Here is a 12,923-nt window from a genome sequence, read left to right on the forward strand (position 1 = left end):
GCAAATAAAACAAATACATTCTAATAAAACTGTAAAATCTTACAAAAAGGTTCGAAACAATGGGGAATACTTTATTGCAGGTAATAAACACAACAGAAATAACTCCTACCTCCCACTTACTCTCTAACTAGGTCAAACTCTGGGGCTCCAGGGATTCGTGCTCACCAGATCCTTTCCTTTGACAGCTAGGGCTGTTTTGCGGTTTCGGGGTTCTTTGGTTATAGCCGGTTTGCCTTGCCGTACCCCGGACGTGGTAGAAGACCTCTGCTGCGTATTGAAAGCCAGTTGGAGTGAGTTCTTTTCTCAGATGCCGCGATGTTTCTTCCTGCGTTTTCTCGCCATGTGCCCTCGATCTTGTTGTTCTGAAGTGCTTGATCAGAATAGAGATAGTTCGCTTGGTACGATCGGCCCTCAATTATACTCTGAGAGGCTCCTTAATCTTTGCGCCAAATCTAACATTTCTTTTGTTTAAGTTTTGCTGCCCAGCTAACTGAAACTTGATTGTGTTTTTAATCTGGTGTTGATAGACCTTTCTGAGCTGGCGAGCTCTTGTCAATTGTTGAAATTATCCTTTGGTGTCGAGTCGCAATTGTTAAAGTTAGTTTCTGGTGTCGAGTTGTCTGCCTGGGTCTGAGCTTTCTCTGAGGGCTGGAAAGGTGATTAGCATTATGCATGTGTTGGATGGGTTTTGTGCTTGGATTAAAACTGTACTTCCTTGGATTGATTGTTGAAATGTAAATGTCTTCTAGGGGGCAGGTTTTGAGGGTAAACAGTTCCCCAGACAATTTGATTAGCTCCAATATCCCCAGACAGCTTGATTAGTTCCAATATCCAAACTGGCTTTTCAGAGGTTGAACCCACCCCTTTTGTTGCAGCCCTTTTCTCACAGACCCAACATGCACCTTTTAAAAATCCCAAACCTGGTTAAAACTCATAAATTTCTTCCATAAGCATTTTAGGATCCCAAACTTTCTGCTTAAATAGTCCCAAATCGAATTTCCTTTTCAGTGAGCCCAAACACTGGGCCGGGGGGGGGGGGGGTGGTGTGGGGGGTTTCCAGGAATTTTGGAATCTTACAGCACCCAGCCCAACCAGCCTGCCCTACACAACTGCGACACCCCTTATACTGAAACATTCTACACTCCACCCCAACCGGAGCCATGTGATCTCCTGGGAGAGGCAAAAACTAGATTTAAAAACCCAGGCCAATTGGGGAAAAAAAAAATCTGGGAAAATTTCTCTCCGACCCATCCAGGCGATCGAAACTAGTCAGGAGATCACCCTGGCCATATTTGATTCCCTGCAGTACTTACCATCAGTGCTGCTGCGGGTCACTGTGCGTAATTGGAGGCTGGATCCTGGTTTCCTGTCCCTCCCCTCAGTGATGAGGTTATGATTTGGAGCAGAGCAAGATGATGATGTGGGGTGGGGACATGATTCTGCCATCAGTCAGTTTGCTGTGCTGTGGTTTGCTCTTCTGAAGGAGTGAGCTTGATGGGCCAATTAAAAAAAATAATTCTGGGAACGTGGATTTCACTGGCGAAGCTGGCATTTATTGCCCATCACGAGTAGCCCTTGCGAAGGTGGTGGTGAGCCGCTGCCTTGAACCACTGTAGTCCATGCGGTGAAGGAACTCCCACGTGCTATGTCCCAGGATTTTGACCCCGGAAAATGCCTTGTAGTTCTTTGCTGTCCTTTGTCTTTGAGTGCTGATGCTCTGAACTTGTTATATCACCATGACAGCATATTTAAAATAGAAATTTGAAAACAATGACTTCACAGATGTTGAAGCCAAAGAAAGCAGACGGTGAAAAGACCATTCAGCCTTTCTAACGTATGATTGTTTAGATCCCCTTTTAGTATGTAGTTTAATTTCCCTTGATGTTTGCTGAATGAGCCTTTATTTCTCTGTTATACCTATTGAATGTGGAATCTATCCATTGCTTTTCTTTTTGGCGATAATATACTCCATCAGTTAACTCTTAGTTGTGCACTCATCAGTTCTTTAAGTGAAGGAAATGGAGAGTTTATATTGACAGTTCTCCCACTACACTTTCCATTTGTTGTTATTTTAGGTAATATAATATTACCCTGGCAACTTATTCCTTTTCTCATTCGCAAGTCTTTCTCCATATTGATTTGCGATTGAGCAGTTTCAGATGCTGTTCTTCCCTCCATACATCATTGGGCAGGAGACTTTATTACCAGAGTTGATGCCTTCCTTTCTACCATTTCCAGTTAATCAGTCCTTTTATTTTTTTGTCAGTGAAGTGACCAGACTTGGGGCCCAGTACTCCACACCTGCACACACACACTCCTCGGGGCCTCATGTGTCTGCATGACTTCCTTGGATTTGGCCTGTTGTAGAAACTGGTTCAGAAAATAAGAGATCTGTATTTTATCTTCAACCAATATTGTTTTCCAGGTGTGGATAGAATTTGGTCGTATTAAACTTCCTCAAGGCTATCATCCAAATGATGTGGAAAAGGAATGGGGAAAATTAATCATCGCAATGTTAGAAAGGGAAAAGAGTTTAAGGCCAGAAGTGGAAAGGTTAGTGAAAGTGGGATTTGTTTTGACTCAATATCATGATTTTTGCGTAATTGGACAATTGCTGTCGATTGAATTAAATCAGATTTCCTCCTCGGCCTCCATTCGGCGTGCAGTGACAACAGGAGGCCTGAGATTGACATCTCAGCGTGTGCTGGAATCAGTTTTTAAGTGGACATCTGATCATTTTGTGCAATACAGGTTGAGCGTCCAAAATCCGGCGTTGCAAAATTCGGAATGTTCCGGACACCAGACCAATCCATGGCGGGGTCAACCGGAATCCGGAAAATGTTCCGTACTCCAGACCCGCTGCCGGATTCCCCCGCTCTGCCGCTGCCTGCTAGATCTCGCCTGCCTCGGGACCGCTTGGCTGCCCCACGGACCTCTCCCCCACCCCGCCCCAGCCACTGCCCGGACCCTATCCCCTACTCGGCTGCTGTCCGGAACCCACCCCTCTGCTACCCAGACCTATCCCCCAGTTCGGCCACCGCCTGGTCGTCGTCGTCCCCCTGCCCCCCCTCCCCCCCTCCCCCCTGCCATTCTAGCCTCGGCCCAGGTGTTTCTGGATTCATGATGTCCGAAAGACGTTTCCAAAATCCGGAAATATCTGAACCTCGGTCCAGGCGTTTCTGGATTCAGGATGTCCGAAAGATGTTCCAAAATCCGGAAATACCCCAAATCCGGAAGAGCCTTGGTCCCAAGGTTTCCGGATTTTGGATGCTCTACCTGTAGTATATTGGGGATTCGATATGCTTAATGATGGATCTTCATAACAAATTGATTCCTCTTCGCATGGAATCAGGTCTTGAAGTTTGCCTTTTTAATGGCAATAACAACAACTGGATAGTAGGAAGTGGCTACTGAGGTTTTGATTAAGATTGTACGACAAGATCGTTCTGAAGAATCACGCACCATTTCTCCCTTAAATTGTCACAAATAGAATTGCTGTGAATGTTCAGTCTTGTGATTCACCAGTGCTTGTTGGCATTCCTGTGCCCAATAAAGAGGCCTAAAGCCATGCAGATAAAGTTTAACCGTTACAGATACTCTCTTACAAAATTGTCTCTGCTCTGATCAAACTCTTTCACCTGGAAATGCCTTTTGGTCCAGAATATGCTGCCTGTTCATCTTTGTAGCTCTCTTGATGCATTTGTAACAGAAATTCTTGTTTGATACTGTTAAGTAAGTACCTTATCCTCGATACAGTGTTTAAATCTCTTGTGCTCTTTCCAACATTAATGACTTTATCAAATACTGAAGAAGGATATGTTCTCATTTTGAACTGAGGCCAGGAATACAAATTGAGTTGCAGATTCAAGTTCAGAAATTGCAGGGTAAATTGAAAAATCTTGGCAGAGAATTCAACGCAGGAAGCTACCTTTGTGCAGGAAATCTCATGTGAAGATAGTATCAGCTATTATGCGTTACATTTTTATGTGAAATTTAATTGCTTTTAATTAGTTACTTCAGCTTTGATGTTTAACAACAAACTTTATTCCTGAAGATGGAAAGATTTGCATTTATATAGCGCCTTTCACGGCCTCAGGACGTCCCAAAGCGCTTTACATCCAATGAAGTATGAGCCAAATGCCTTGGTTTAATGACTCATCCGAAAGACGGCACCTCCAACAGTGCAGCACTGATTCAGTTCTGCACTGGGAGTGTTGGTCTGAATTGTATGCGCAAGTTTACTTGAACCCACAACCTTTCTGACTGAGGCAAGAGTCATACGACTGAGCCAAGGTTGACGCCCATTATCCTCTCAGCCTCTTATTAAGTGCTGTGTTGAAAGTGAGAGTATTTTTTGTAGCACTCATGATGAGTCAGTGGGTAAATGCACTCCCTTGTGTTGTATTGACTCAGAGAGGCCAAGGAATCAGCAGGTTGGGTCTTTGGGTGTTATGAGTTAGGTGATCTCAGTCTATTGAGCAGATGGTGTACATGGAGTTGACTTGAATGCCACAGGGTCGAGGAAAGGGAGAAACCAGTCACCATTCCCGTTTAGATGTTGGTCCTGCTGGAAAGTGTACATGGGCACACACATGTGTGCTTGTGTCAGTTGAGTCAGAATTGTGTCTGACCCTGATGCCTTCCGTAGTGCAACAGTCGTCACCGTGTGTCCTTGCATGTGATGATTGGCCACTTGGGTTGGGTATTGGAGAGCTGGTTGCTACCTGTGAACAGTAATCCAGCAACATTCACTGTCTATCTCTCTAATCTTCTCCAGCCCCACAACCCTCTGAGATCTTTGTGCTCCTCTAATTCTGGAATCTTGAGCATCTAGATTTTTATTGTTCCACCATTGGTGGCCGTGCCTTCTGTTGCCAAGGCCCTGAGCTCTGGAATTCCTTCCTTAAAGCTTTCCGCCCCTCGACACCTCTTTCCTCCTTTTAAAGGTGCTCCTTACAACCTACCTTGTTGACTAAGCTTTTAGTCATCTGCCCTAATATCTCCTTACCTGGCTCGGTGTCGCATTGTGTTTGATAACGCTCCTGTGATGCGCCTTGGGATGTTTTACTATGTTAAAGGTGCTATGTAAATGCAAGTTGTTTTTGTCATGCATCTCACACTACTGTACATAACTGTATCTTACCATGCTATACATGACTGTAACCAGAGATGACCTGTAACCACAAGCTTACCTTACCACCGGGGTGCACTTGCAGGAGACACTGGATACCTGTCTCACACAGGTATATAAGGACAGGTCTCAGGCAAGTGTGGCATTCGAGAGCTGTGTAATAAAGGTGCAGGTCCTGAGTGACCTTGACTTCAGTCTGTGCCTCGTGTGAATCTGTACTGCAGGGACAGGACTTTACAGTTTTTATTCAGGAGACGTGGAAGAACATTTAATGTAATAAATAAATAAGGGGTGGAAGGCTGGTGCTGACTCCATCACTGTGCTTCTGGAAATGGTTCCCTTCACTATTTGATTACAGAGCGCAAGAGATTTAAATGTAGTATCGAGGAGAAGATACATAGCATCAGCAGCAAGCAAAAATTTCTGTTAAAAATGTATCGATAAAGCTACAAAAATGACCAGGCAACATAGTCAAGATATTGGACAATGAAGCATTTCCATGTGGAATGAGTTTGATCGGAGCAGGGACAATTTTTAGACAAGAGCATCCAGCAATCATTAAACCGTTCGCAGTTTACGTTCAAGTTAAAGATTTCATCTGCGTGCCTTTGGGCTGGTTTAGTGGCACGATATTAAAAAGGTATCTTTCATCGTAAGTTTCACTGAATAGAAATGCTTGTTTTGTGGTTTTGGATGTGGGTGGGGCGGTGAAAAGGAGTGTCGCAGCTTTATTAATAAAACCGTAAAACGACACAGCAAGTATGCATGCCCAGCAGCGCATTCCTCGCTGTTTGATCAGAATATTAAGGGCTGATTTAGTCTGCAGGTGAAGCCTCGCTTCTACTTGTATTGGCGTGGCCAGCTGCTGAGAGCAGTGCTCGGTGCGAGGCCACAGCACAGCCGCACGGACTTCTCGGCCCTCTCACTGCTTTGGCGGCAGTGGCGAGGCGCGGCGGTCAGGCTCGGCAGCTGGGTTGTTGCGGGTCATGTTGAAAATGAACGACCAGGCGATAGTCTTCTGCAGCAGCGTCCCCCCCTCCCTGTGCAACAGCACCAGCGGCAGCACCAGCTCCGTAGAGAGCTTCTCGCCCGGCAGCTCTGGAGGGAGAACCTTCATTAACTCCTGGGCGTCCTCCAGCAGCGACTTGGATGGTTTCAGGTATTGTCTTTGTATTTTCAAAGCCGATGCAATGCGCCTCACCTCCTAAAGGTTATCCGTGCGCTGTCTGAAAGGGCGGGGGAAGCAGATTCAGTGACTGCTTTCAAGAGAGATTTGGATAAATACTTGAAGGGGGAGACATTTGCAGAGCTATGGGGAAACAGCAGAGAAGTGGGACTAATTGGAGAGCTCTTTCAAAGAGCCGGCACAGGCTCGATGGATCGATTGACCTCTTTCTGTGCTGTATCATTCTATGAATTCAGTTGCATACTTCCCTCTTTCCCCACCCCTTGCACGCTGCTCCGGTGCTTTGTGTTAAGCTTGCTGCGTGCTTTAACTTCTATTTACTTGCACCAATTGCCAGTCCCCCGTTTCTGGCCTCTCGACCCTGCCTTCATGTTTTCTAAGGCAGCCTCGGTGAAAGGAGCTACACCTTGTGACGCACTGTGTTTATAGGTGGAAGTGAAAGAGATAGCTCTTTGTACTACTGGTAGAAGCTGGGTTTTTTTTCACTTTGTACTTTTGGTGTCATTTTGTGCTAATTGAAGCTGAGCATGTCGGTGGTGGGGAATCGAATGCTGTCTGACTGTGCAAGTGCTCCCAGGTCATGTTAAACAATCGGAACCTCACACTAAGTCGTCGAATCTTATAGCGGAGAAGAGGGCCATTTGGCCCATCGGGTCTGTAAAATAAGCAAGGGACATGTAAATATATGACAGCCAGCTGAGTTTTAATTTGAATAGCTGAGCTTTAATAAAATCCTAAAGGGTCATTTTAATTTTGAGCAAAGGGTTGCCCATCTCGCCCCATTTTCATTTCTATTGAAGTCACTATTGGGAGAGATGTATAACGTACGGCTGAATCGCTATCGTCCGTTTAACACGACAGGCCAAAGTCACAATTTCCCCCATGTTGTATGAATGTTAATTTCTCTCGTATTTTTTTTTAAACCTCCCTCTGTAGACTCGAAATGCTGCAGCAAATAGCCTGCAGGCTTCAGTGTGACAGCGTGGCGTGTGAAGATAAACTGATACTGGCGCGAAATTCACTGCAACTCGTAAGTAACACCCTGTAAAATCAACCCGCGTGATTTGATCATGCAACCAGGCAGTTCGGTATTGAATTCTTTCAAGGTTTAAGGCACTGCCGTGCTGTGTATAACCGAGTTTCTGCTGTTAAAAATGCGCAACTTGTTTCAGGATGCCAAGCGGTTGGAATCGGGTCTTCAGTTTCAGAATGAGACGGAAGTTGCAGGATACCTCTTGGAGTCTGAAAACCTCATCCGCCAACAGATTGTTGATGTCCAGATTCTTATTGATGGAAAGTATTATCAAGCAGACCAACTCGTTCAAAGGTAGGACCCTGAGTCTCCCAGGCAACACAGTAAAATAACCGTTGAGAATAATCCTAGAATAGCATTTCTTTTAAACTCGAATTAAAATGGGAAATGGCAACTTCAACGGGTCACTACTTGTTTTGTGTGCATATTTTTCTAATTGTTCCATATGTTGATTTTTAAAACATTTTTTTAAAGCTTTTTATTTTCTCCCCTCCATCCTCTCTCTCTTGGTTCAACAAGTGCTGGGTGACCACTTAATGCCCTGCTCAACTGACCATGAGAAAGAAAGACTTACATTTATAGAGCGCCTTTCACAACCTCAGGACGTCCTAAAGCACTTTACAGCCAATGAAGTAGTTTTGAAGTGTAGTCACTGTTATAATGTAGGAAACATAAAAACATAGAAATTAGGTGCAGGAGCAGGCCATTCGGCCCTTCGAGCCTGCACCGCATGGCTTATCATTCAACCTCAGTATTCCTTTCCTGCTTTCTCTCCATAACCCTTGATTCTTTTGGTCGTAAGGGCCATATCTAACTCTCTTTTGAATATATCTAACGAACTGGCCTCAACAACTTTCTGCGGTAGAGAATTCCACAGGGTAACCACTCTCTGAGTGAAGAAGTTTCTCCTCATCTCGATCCTAAATGGCTTACCCCTTATTCTTAGATTGTGACCCCTGGTTCTGGAACTCCCAAGCAACGGGAACATTCTTCCTGCCTCTAACCTGTCCAATCCCGTCAGAATTTTATATGTTTCTATGAGATCCCCTCTCATTCTTCTAAACTCCAGTGGATACAAGCCCAGTTGATCCAGTTTCTCCTCATATGTCAGTCCTGCCATCCTGGGAAACAATCTGGTGAACCTTCACTATACACCCTCAATAGAAAGAACGTCCTTCCTCAGATTAGGAGACCAAAACTGAACACACTATTCCAGGTATGGCCTCACCCAAGGCTCTGTACAACTGCAGTAAGACCTCCCTGCTCCTATACTCAAATTCTCTAGCTATGAAGGCCAACATGCCATTTGCCGCCTTCACCGCCTGCTGTACCTGCATGCCAAACTTCAATGACTGATGTACCATGACACCCAGGTCTCGTTGCACCTTCCCTTTTCCTAATCCGTCACCATTCAGATAATCTGTCTTCCTGTTTTTGCCACCAAAGTCGATAACCTCACATTTATCCACATTATACTGCATCTGCCATGCATTTGTCCACTCACCTAACCTGTCCAAGTCACCCTGCAGCCTCTTAACGTCCTCCTCACAGCTCACACTGCCACCCAGCTAAGTGTCATCTGCAAACTTGGAGATATTACATTCAATTCTTTCATCTAAATCATTGATGTATATTGTAAATAGCTGGGGTCCCAGCACTGAACCCTGCGGCACCCCACTGGTCACTGCCTGCCATTCTGAAAAGGACCCATTTATTCCGACTCTCTGCCTCCTGTCTGCCAACCAGTTCTCTATCCACGTCAGTACATTACCTCCAATGTGCTTTCATTTTGCAAACGAATCTCTTTTGTGAGACCTTATCAAAAGCCTTTTGAAAGTCCTAATAAACCACATCCACTGGTTCACCCTTGTCCACTCTACTAGTTACATCCTTAAAAAAATTCTAGGAGATTTGTCAAGCATGATTTCCTTTTCATAAATCCATGCTGACTTGGCCCGATCCTGTCACTGCTTTCCAAATGCGCTGCTATTTCATCTTTAATAATTGATTCCAACATTTTCACCACCACCGATGTCAGGCTTAACCGGTCTATAATTCCCTGTTTTCTCTCTCCCTTTTTAAAAAAGTGATTGCTGTGTGAGGGTTAGAAAGAAAGAAAGACTTGGATTTATATAGCACCTTTCACAACCACCGGACATGTCAAAGTGTTTTACAGTGAATGGAGTACTTTTGGAGTGTAGTCACTGTTGTAATGTAGGAAGCGCATCAGCCAATTTGCGCACAGTCAAATTCCCACAAACAGCAAAATAATAATGATCAGATAACCTGTTTTTGTTATATTGAATAAGGGATAAATATTGTCCGGGACACCGGGGATATAACTCCTGTTCTCTTCGAAATAGTGTCATGGGATCTTTTACGTCCACCTGAGAGAGCGGATGGGGCCTCAGTTAAATCTTATCTGAAAGACAGCACCTCCGACAGTGCAGCACTCCCTTAGCACTGCATTGGAGTGTCGGCCTAGATTTTTTTTTTAAGCAGAGCGTATCGGCAGGCTGCTCGTTTGCTGGAGTCAAGGTGGCAGATTCATGTCTTCTTCTCGCCTGAACTTCCAGACGAGGTCGCTGGATAGGGACAAGGGGAAGAGGCCCTGGCTTCCTTCCTTCCCCCAACCCATAGATGCTGAGGCCAATTGTAGCACCCTAATCAGCTACCTCAATAGAGAAGGAGATCCAGTTGATACCTTCCCGGTCTGTATTGCTCAGCTACACATTGGACAGACTCAATGAGCTGTCTGGAGACCATTAAACCCCTGTTTCCTGTGCTCCTCAACTGGGCAAGCTGGATGGATCTGTGCTCTACAAATTTGCTGGCAATCATTGCCACTTGTTGACTTTTCATAGTGAACAGGTGCATTCTTTCTGAATCTTGTATAACTTTCCTCAATGAAACTCACTCCAAATTCTAGTGGGTGTAAAACCACAGTGTAAAACTTTGTCATGGGTTGAGAGGTCTATATCGTATTTCACAGAAGGGAAGCATTTATTTGGAGGGAAAAGTTGTCATACGAAGTCTCAAAGGAGATATTTAGTGAAAAAATGGCAGTGCATCCTGCTGTATAGCTGCATTTAAAGAGAAGCTAGATCAGTACATGAGTGAGAAAGGAATACAAGGCTATGTCGATAGGGATAGATGAAGTATAGAATGGGAGGAGGCTCGTGTGCAGCGGAACCACAGGCATAATGGGCCAAATGGACGGTTTCTGTGCTGTAAATTCTATATCACACTGATCATAATTGGAGACCAGTTTGCAGGAAGTTGTCAGCCCCATTCATTGATGTCTCAAGGATGGTAGATATGGAAGTGAGTAATGTCACTCCAGAGCAATGGGAGGTGTTCTTGTGAGACTGAAGTTGAGGCACATTGTTGGGTCAGATAACAGGGACCTTTTATCCTGCATCTAATTTGGCTTGTACTATAAAATATCTCATGGCACTATATTTCAAAGTAAAGCAGGATTGTTCTCCCCAGTGTCCTGGCCAATATTTCTCCCTCGACAAACAGATGATCTGACCATTATCAAGTTGCTGTTTGTGGGACCTTGCTGTGCACAAATTGGCTGCTGCGTTTCCTACATTACAAGTGTGACAACAGTTTTAAAAAGTACTTTGTTGGCTGTAAAGCACTTTGGTATGTCCTGAGGTTGTGAAAGGCGCTATATAAATGCAAGTTCTTTGTTTTCCCTTACAGTAATTGTTGCTGACACTGGTTGCAAAGAGTCGGAAAACGTTCATATTCCCAGGACTAACATTTCTTAACTTGTTGAGCAGAAACGATTAGGATAATGCAATAATTCTTCCTTTTTAACAAAATCATCTTTTAATGTGCACCACACAGGCCCAGGTTCAATTTAAGTAATAATGCTAATATTTGTAGAAGGCTGATGATCAGACAAATCAAATGCAGAACATTTAATGGGAGTGAATGTAATGTGATTTTCTTTCCACAGAGTTGCAAAGCTCCGTGATGAGCTGATGTTACTGAAGTCTGATTGTTCATCGGTGTACAGTAAAGGACGTTCCTTATCAACAGAGCAGACCCAGCTAATGATGGCAGGGTTAACTCAGAGTCTCAATCAGAGCTTCTCCTCAGGTTTCTCCCAGAGTTTGACACCATCCTTGACCTGCAGTTTATCTCGGAGCTTGACGCCGAGCTTGACCCATGGACTGACCCCAGTTCTCACCCCCAGCTTGCCAGTGACGCTGACCTCTGGCTTAAAACCTGTCCTTGCGCACGGCTTCATTCAAGGCTTTGTCCCCAGTATGGACACGGACACACTCCAGACGGTGAAACTGATGCAGATCCGAAAACCATTAATGAGGTCACAATTTGTTGATCAGTCTCTGACGGAGGAGGAGATCAACATGAAGTTTCTGCAGGACCTGTTGAGTTGGGTGGAAGATATGCAGGTAAGCTATGTAATAAAACCTTTACGATCTGGTTTTATTTATTTTCACCATCTTAATGTTTACAGCATTTGCACTTTTTTTTTTTAACTTTTGTTGCATCAGGCCCTCACGAGTGTGAGTAGATTGTGACGAGATTTTCTTCTCTGCACAACTTTTTTTCCTCTTTTTGTTGGGACAAGGCTTTGAGTCTAAATAATTGATCAATTTTTGCATCAAATACCTTCCAGGAGAACAATATTGTTGGAACATGGGAGAGGACTGATTTCAGTCTTACCCCTTCAGCAATGTAAAATGAGTGTCACATTTCCAATATATCTTTGGCTGGGTACTAAATCTTTGAGTCACACTGAACAGAATGGCAACAGGAGCAGATGTTCCAGCCTGTCATCACAACTGGCTCTCATTCAACATAGCTTCAAAAAGCTGGAACTTTTTTCTTCAGGTGGGAGGCATTGTGATACTGTTTTTTTTCAACAAAAGATCTGCATTTATATGGTACCTAATCCTATCAGAACACTGCCTTAAGATCTGAATGTAAATCTCACCTTCTCTCAGAACACTACCTTAAGATCTGCAATTATACCTCACCTTCCCTTATCTCATGACCTAAAATCTGCATTTTTATCACACCTTATCTTGGCTGTGGTGAGGCAGCGGGGCTTGGGATTGGTTGAGGTTGCTCTCTCGAAGAGTCTGCACAGATCTGATGGGCCAAATGGCCTCCTTCATTATTGTGAAGGTGAGCAATTTACGGTGCTGGTTCAGAAGTTTCTGCTTAATCATGTGTTTTTTTTTTAAAACAGGTACAGCTTGACCGAGCTGAGTGGGGCTCTGATCTGCCAAGCATCGAGAGTCATTTGGAAAATCACAAAAACGTTCACCGAGCCATTGAAGACTTTGAATCGAGCATCAGAGAAGCTAAAGCTGCTGAGGTAACTGCTAATTTTAAGAATCGTTTTAAATAATTTGACATTTTTGTTTCACTTGGAACTAATTGGACTTTGTGGAAAGTAATATTTGTCTATTCCCTCCAGGTGTTAGTAGCTTGTTTGTTTTGATCTCATTGAAGTGCCACAGAGCAATGAGTGGGGGAGTGGGTCGAATTACTTAGCTCTTTCAAAGGAGCATAATGGGCTGAATGGC

The 12,923-nt window shown here is 44.2% G+C and overlaps 1 protein-coding gene across 5 annotated transcripts in view; it reads left to right on the forward strand.

Moving 5' to 3' along the window:
* dst (dystonin) overlaps nt 1-12,923 on the forward strand; it is a 647,938-nt gene that overhangs the window by 277,141 nt on the left and 357,874 nt on the right. For all 5 annotated transcript variants that reach the window (XM_070884881.1, XM_070884882.1, XM_070884878.1 and 2 more), the window contains 5 exons: nt 2,426-2,553; nt 7,254-7,347; nt 7,490-7,644; nt 11,321-11,780; nt 12,584-12,712. In XM_070884881.1, the coding sequence (XP_070740982.1) occupies nt 2,426-2,553; nt 7,254-7,347; nt 7,490-7,644; nt 11,321-11,780; nt 12,584-12,712 (966 nt within the window). The remainder of the gene's footprint in view (nt 1-2,425; nt 2,554-7,253; nt 7,348-7,489; nt 7,645-11,320; nt 11,781-12,583; nt 12,713-12,923) is intronic.

The sequence above is a fragment of the Pristiophorus japonicus genome, chromosome 7 (assembly GCF_044704955.1).
Source record: "Pristiophorus japonicus isolate sPriJap1 chromosome 7, sPriJap1.hap1, whole genome shotgun sequence".
NCBI lineage: Eukaryota > Metazoa > Chordata > Chondrichthyes > Pristiophoridae > Pristiophorus > Pristiophorus japonicus.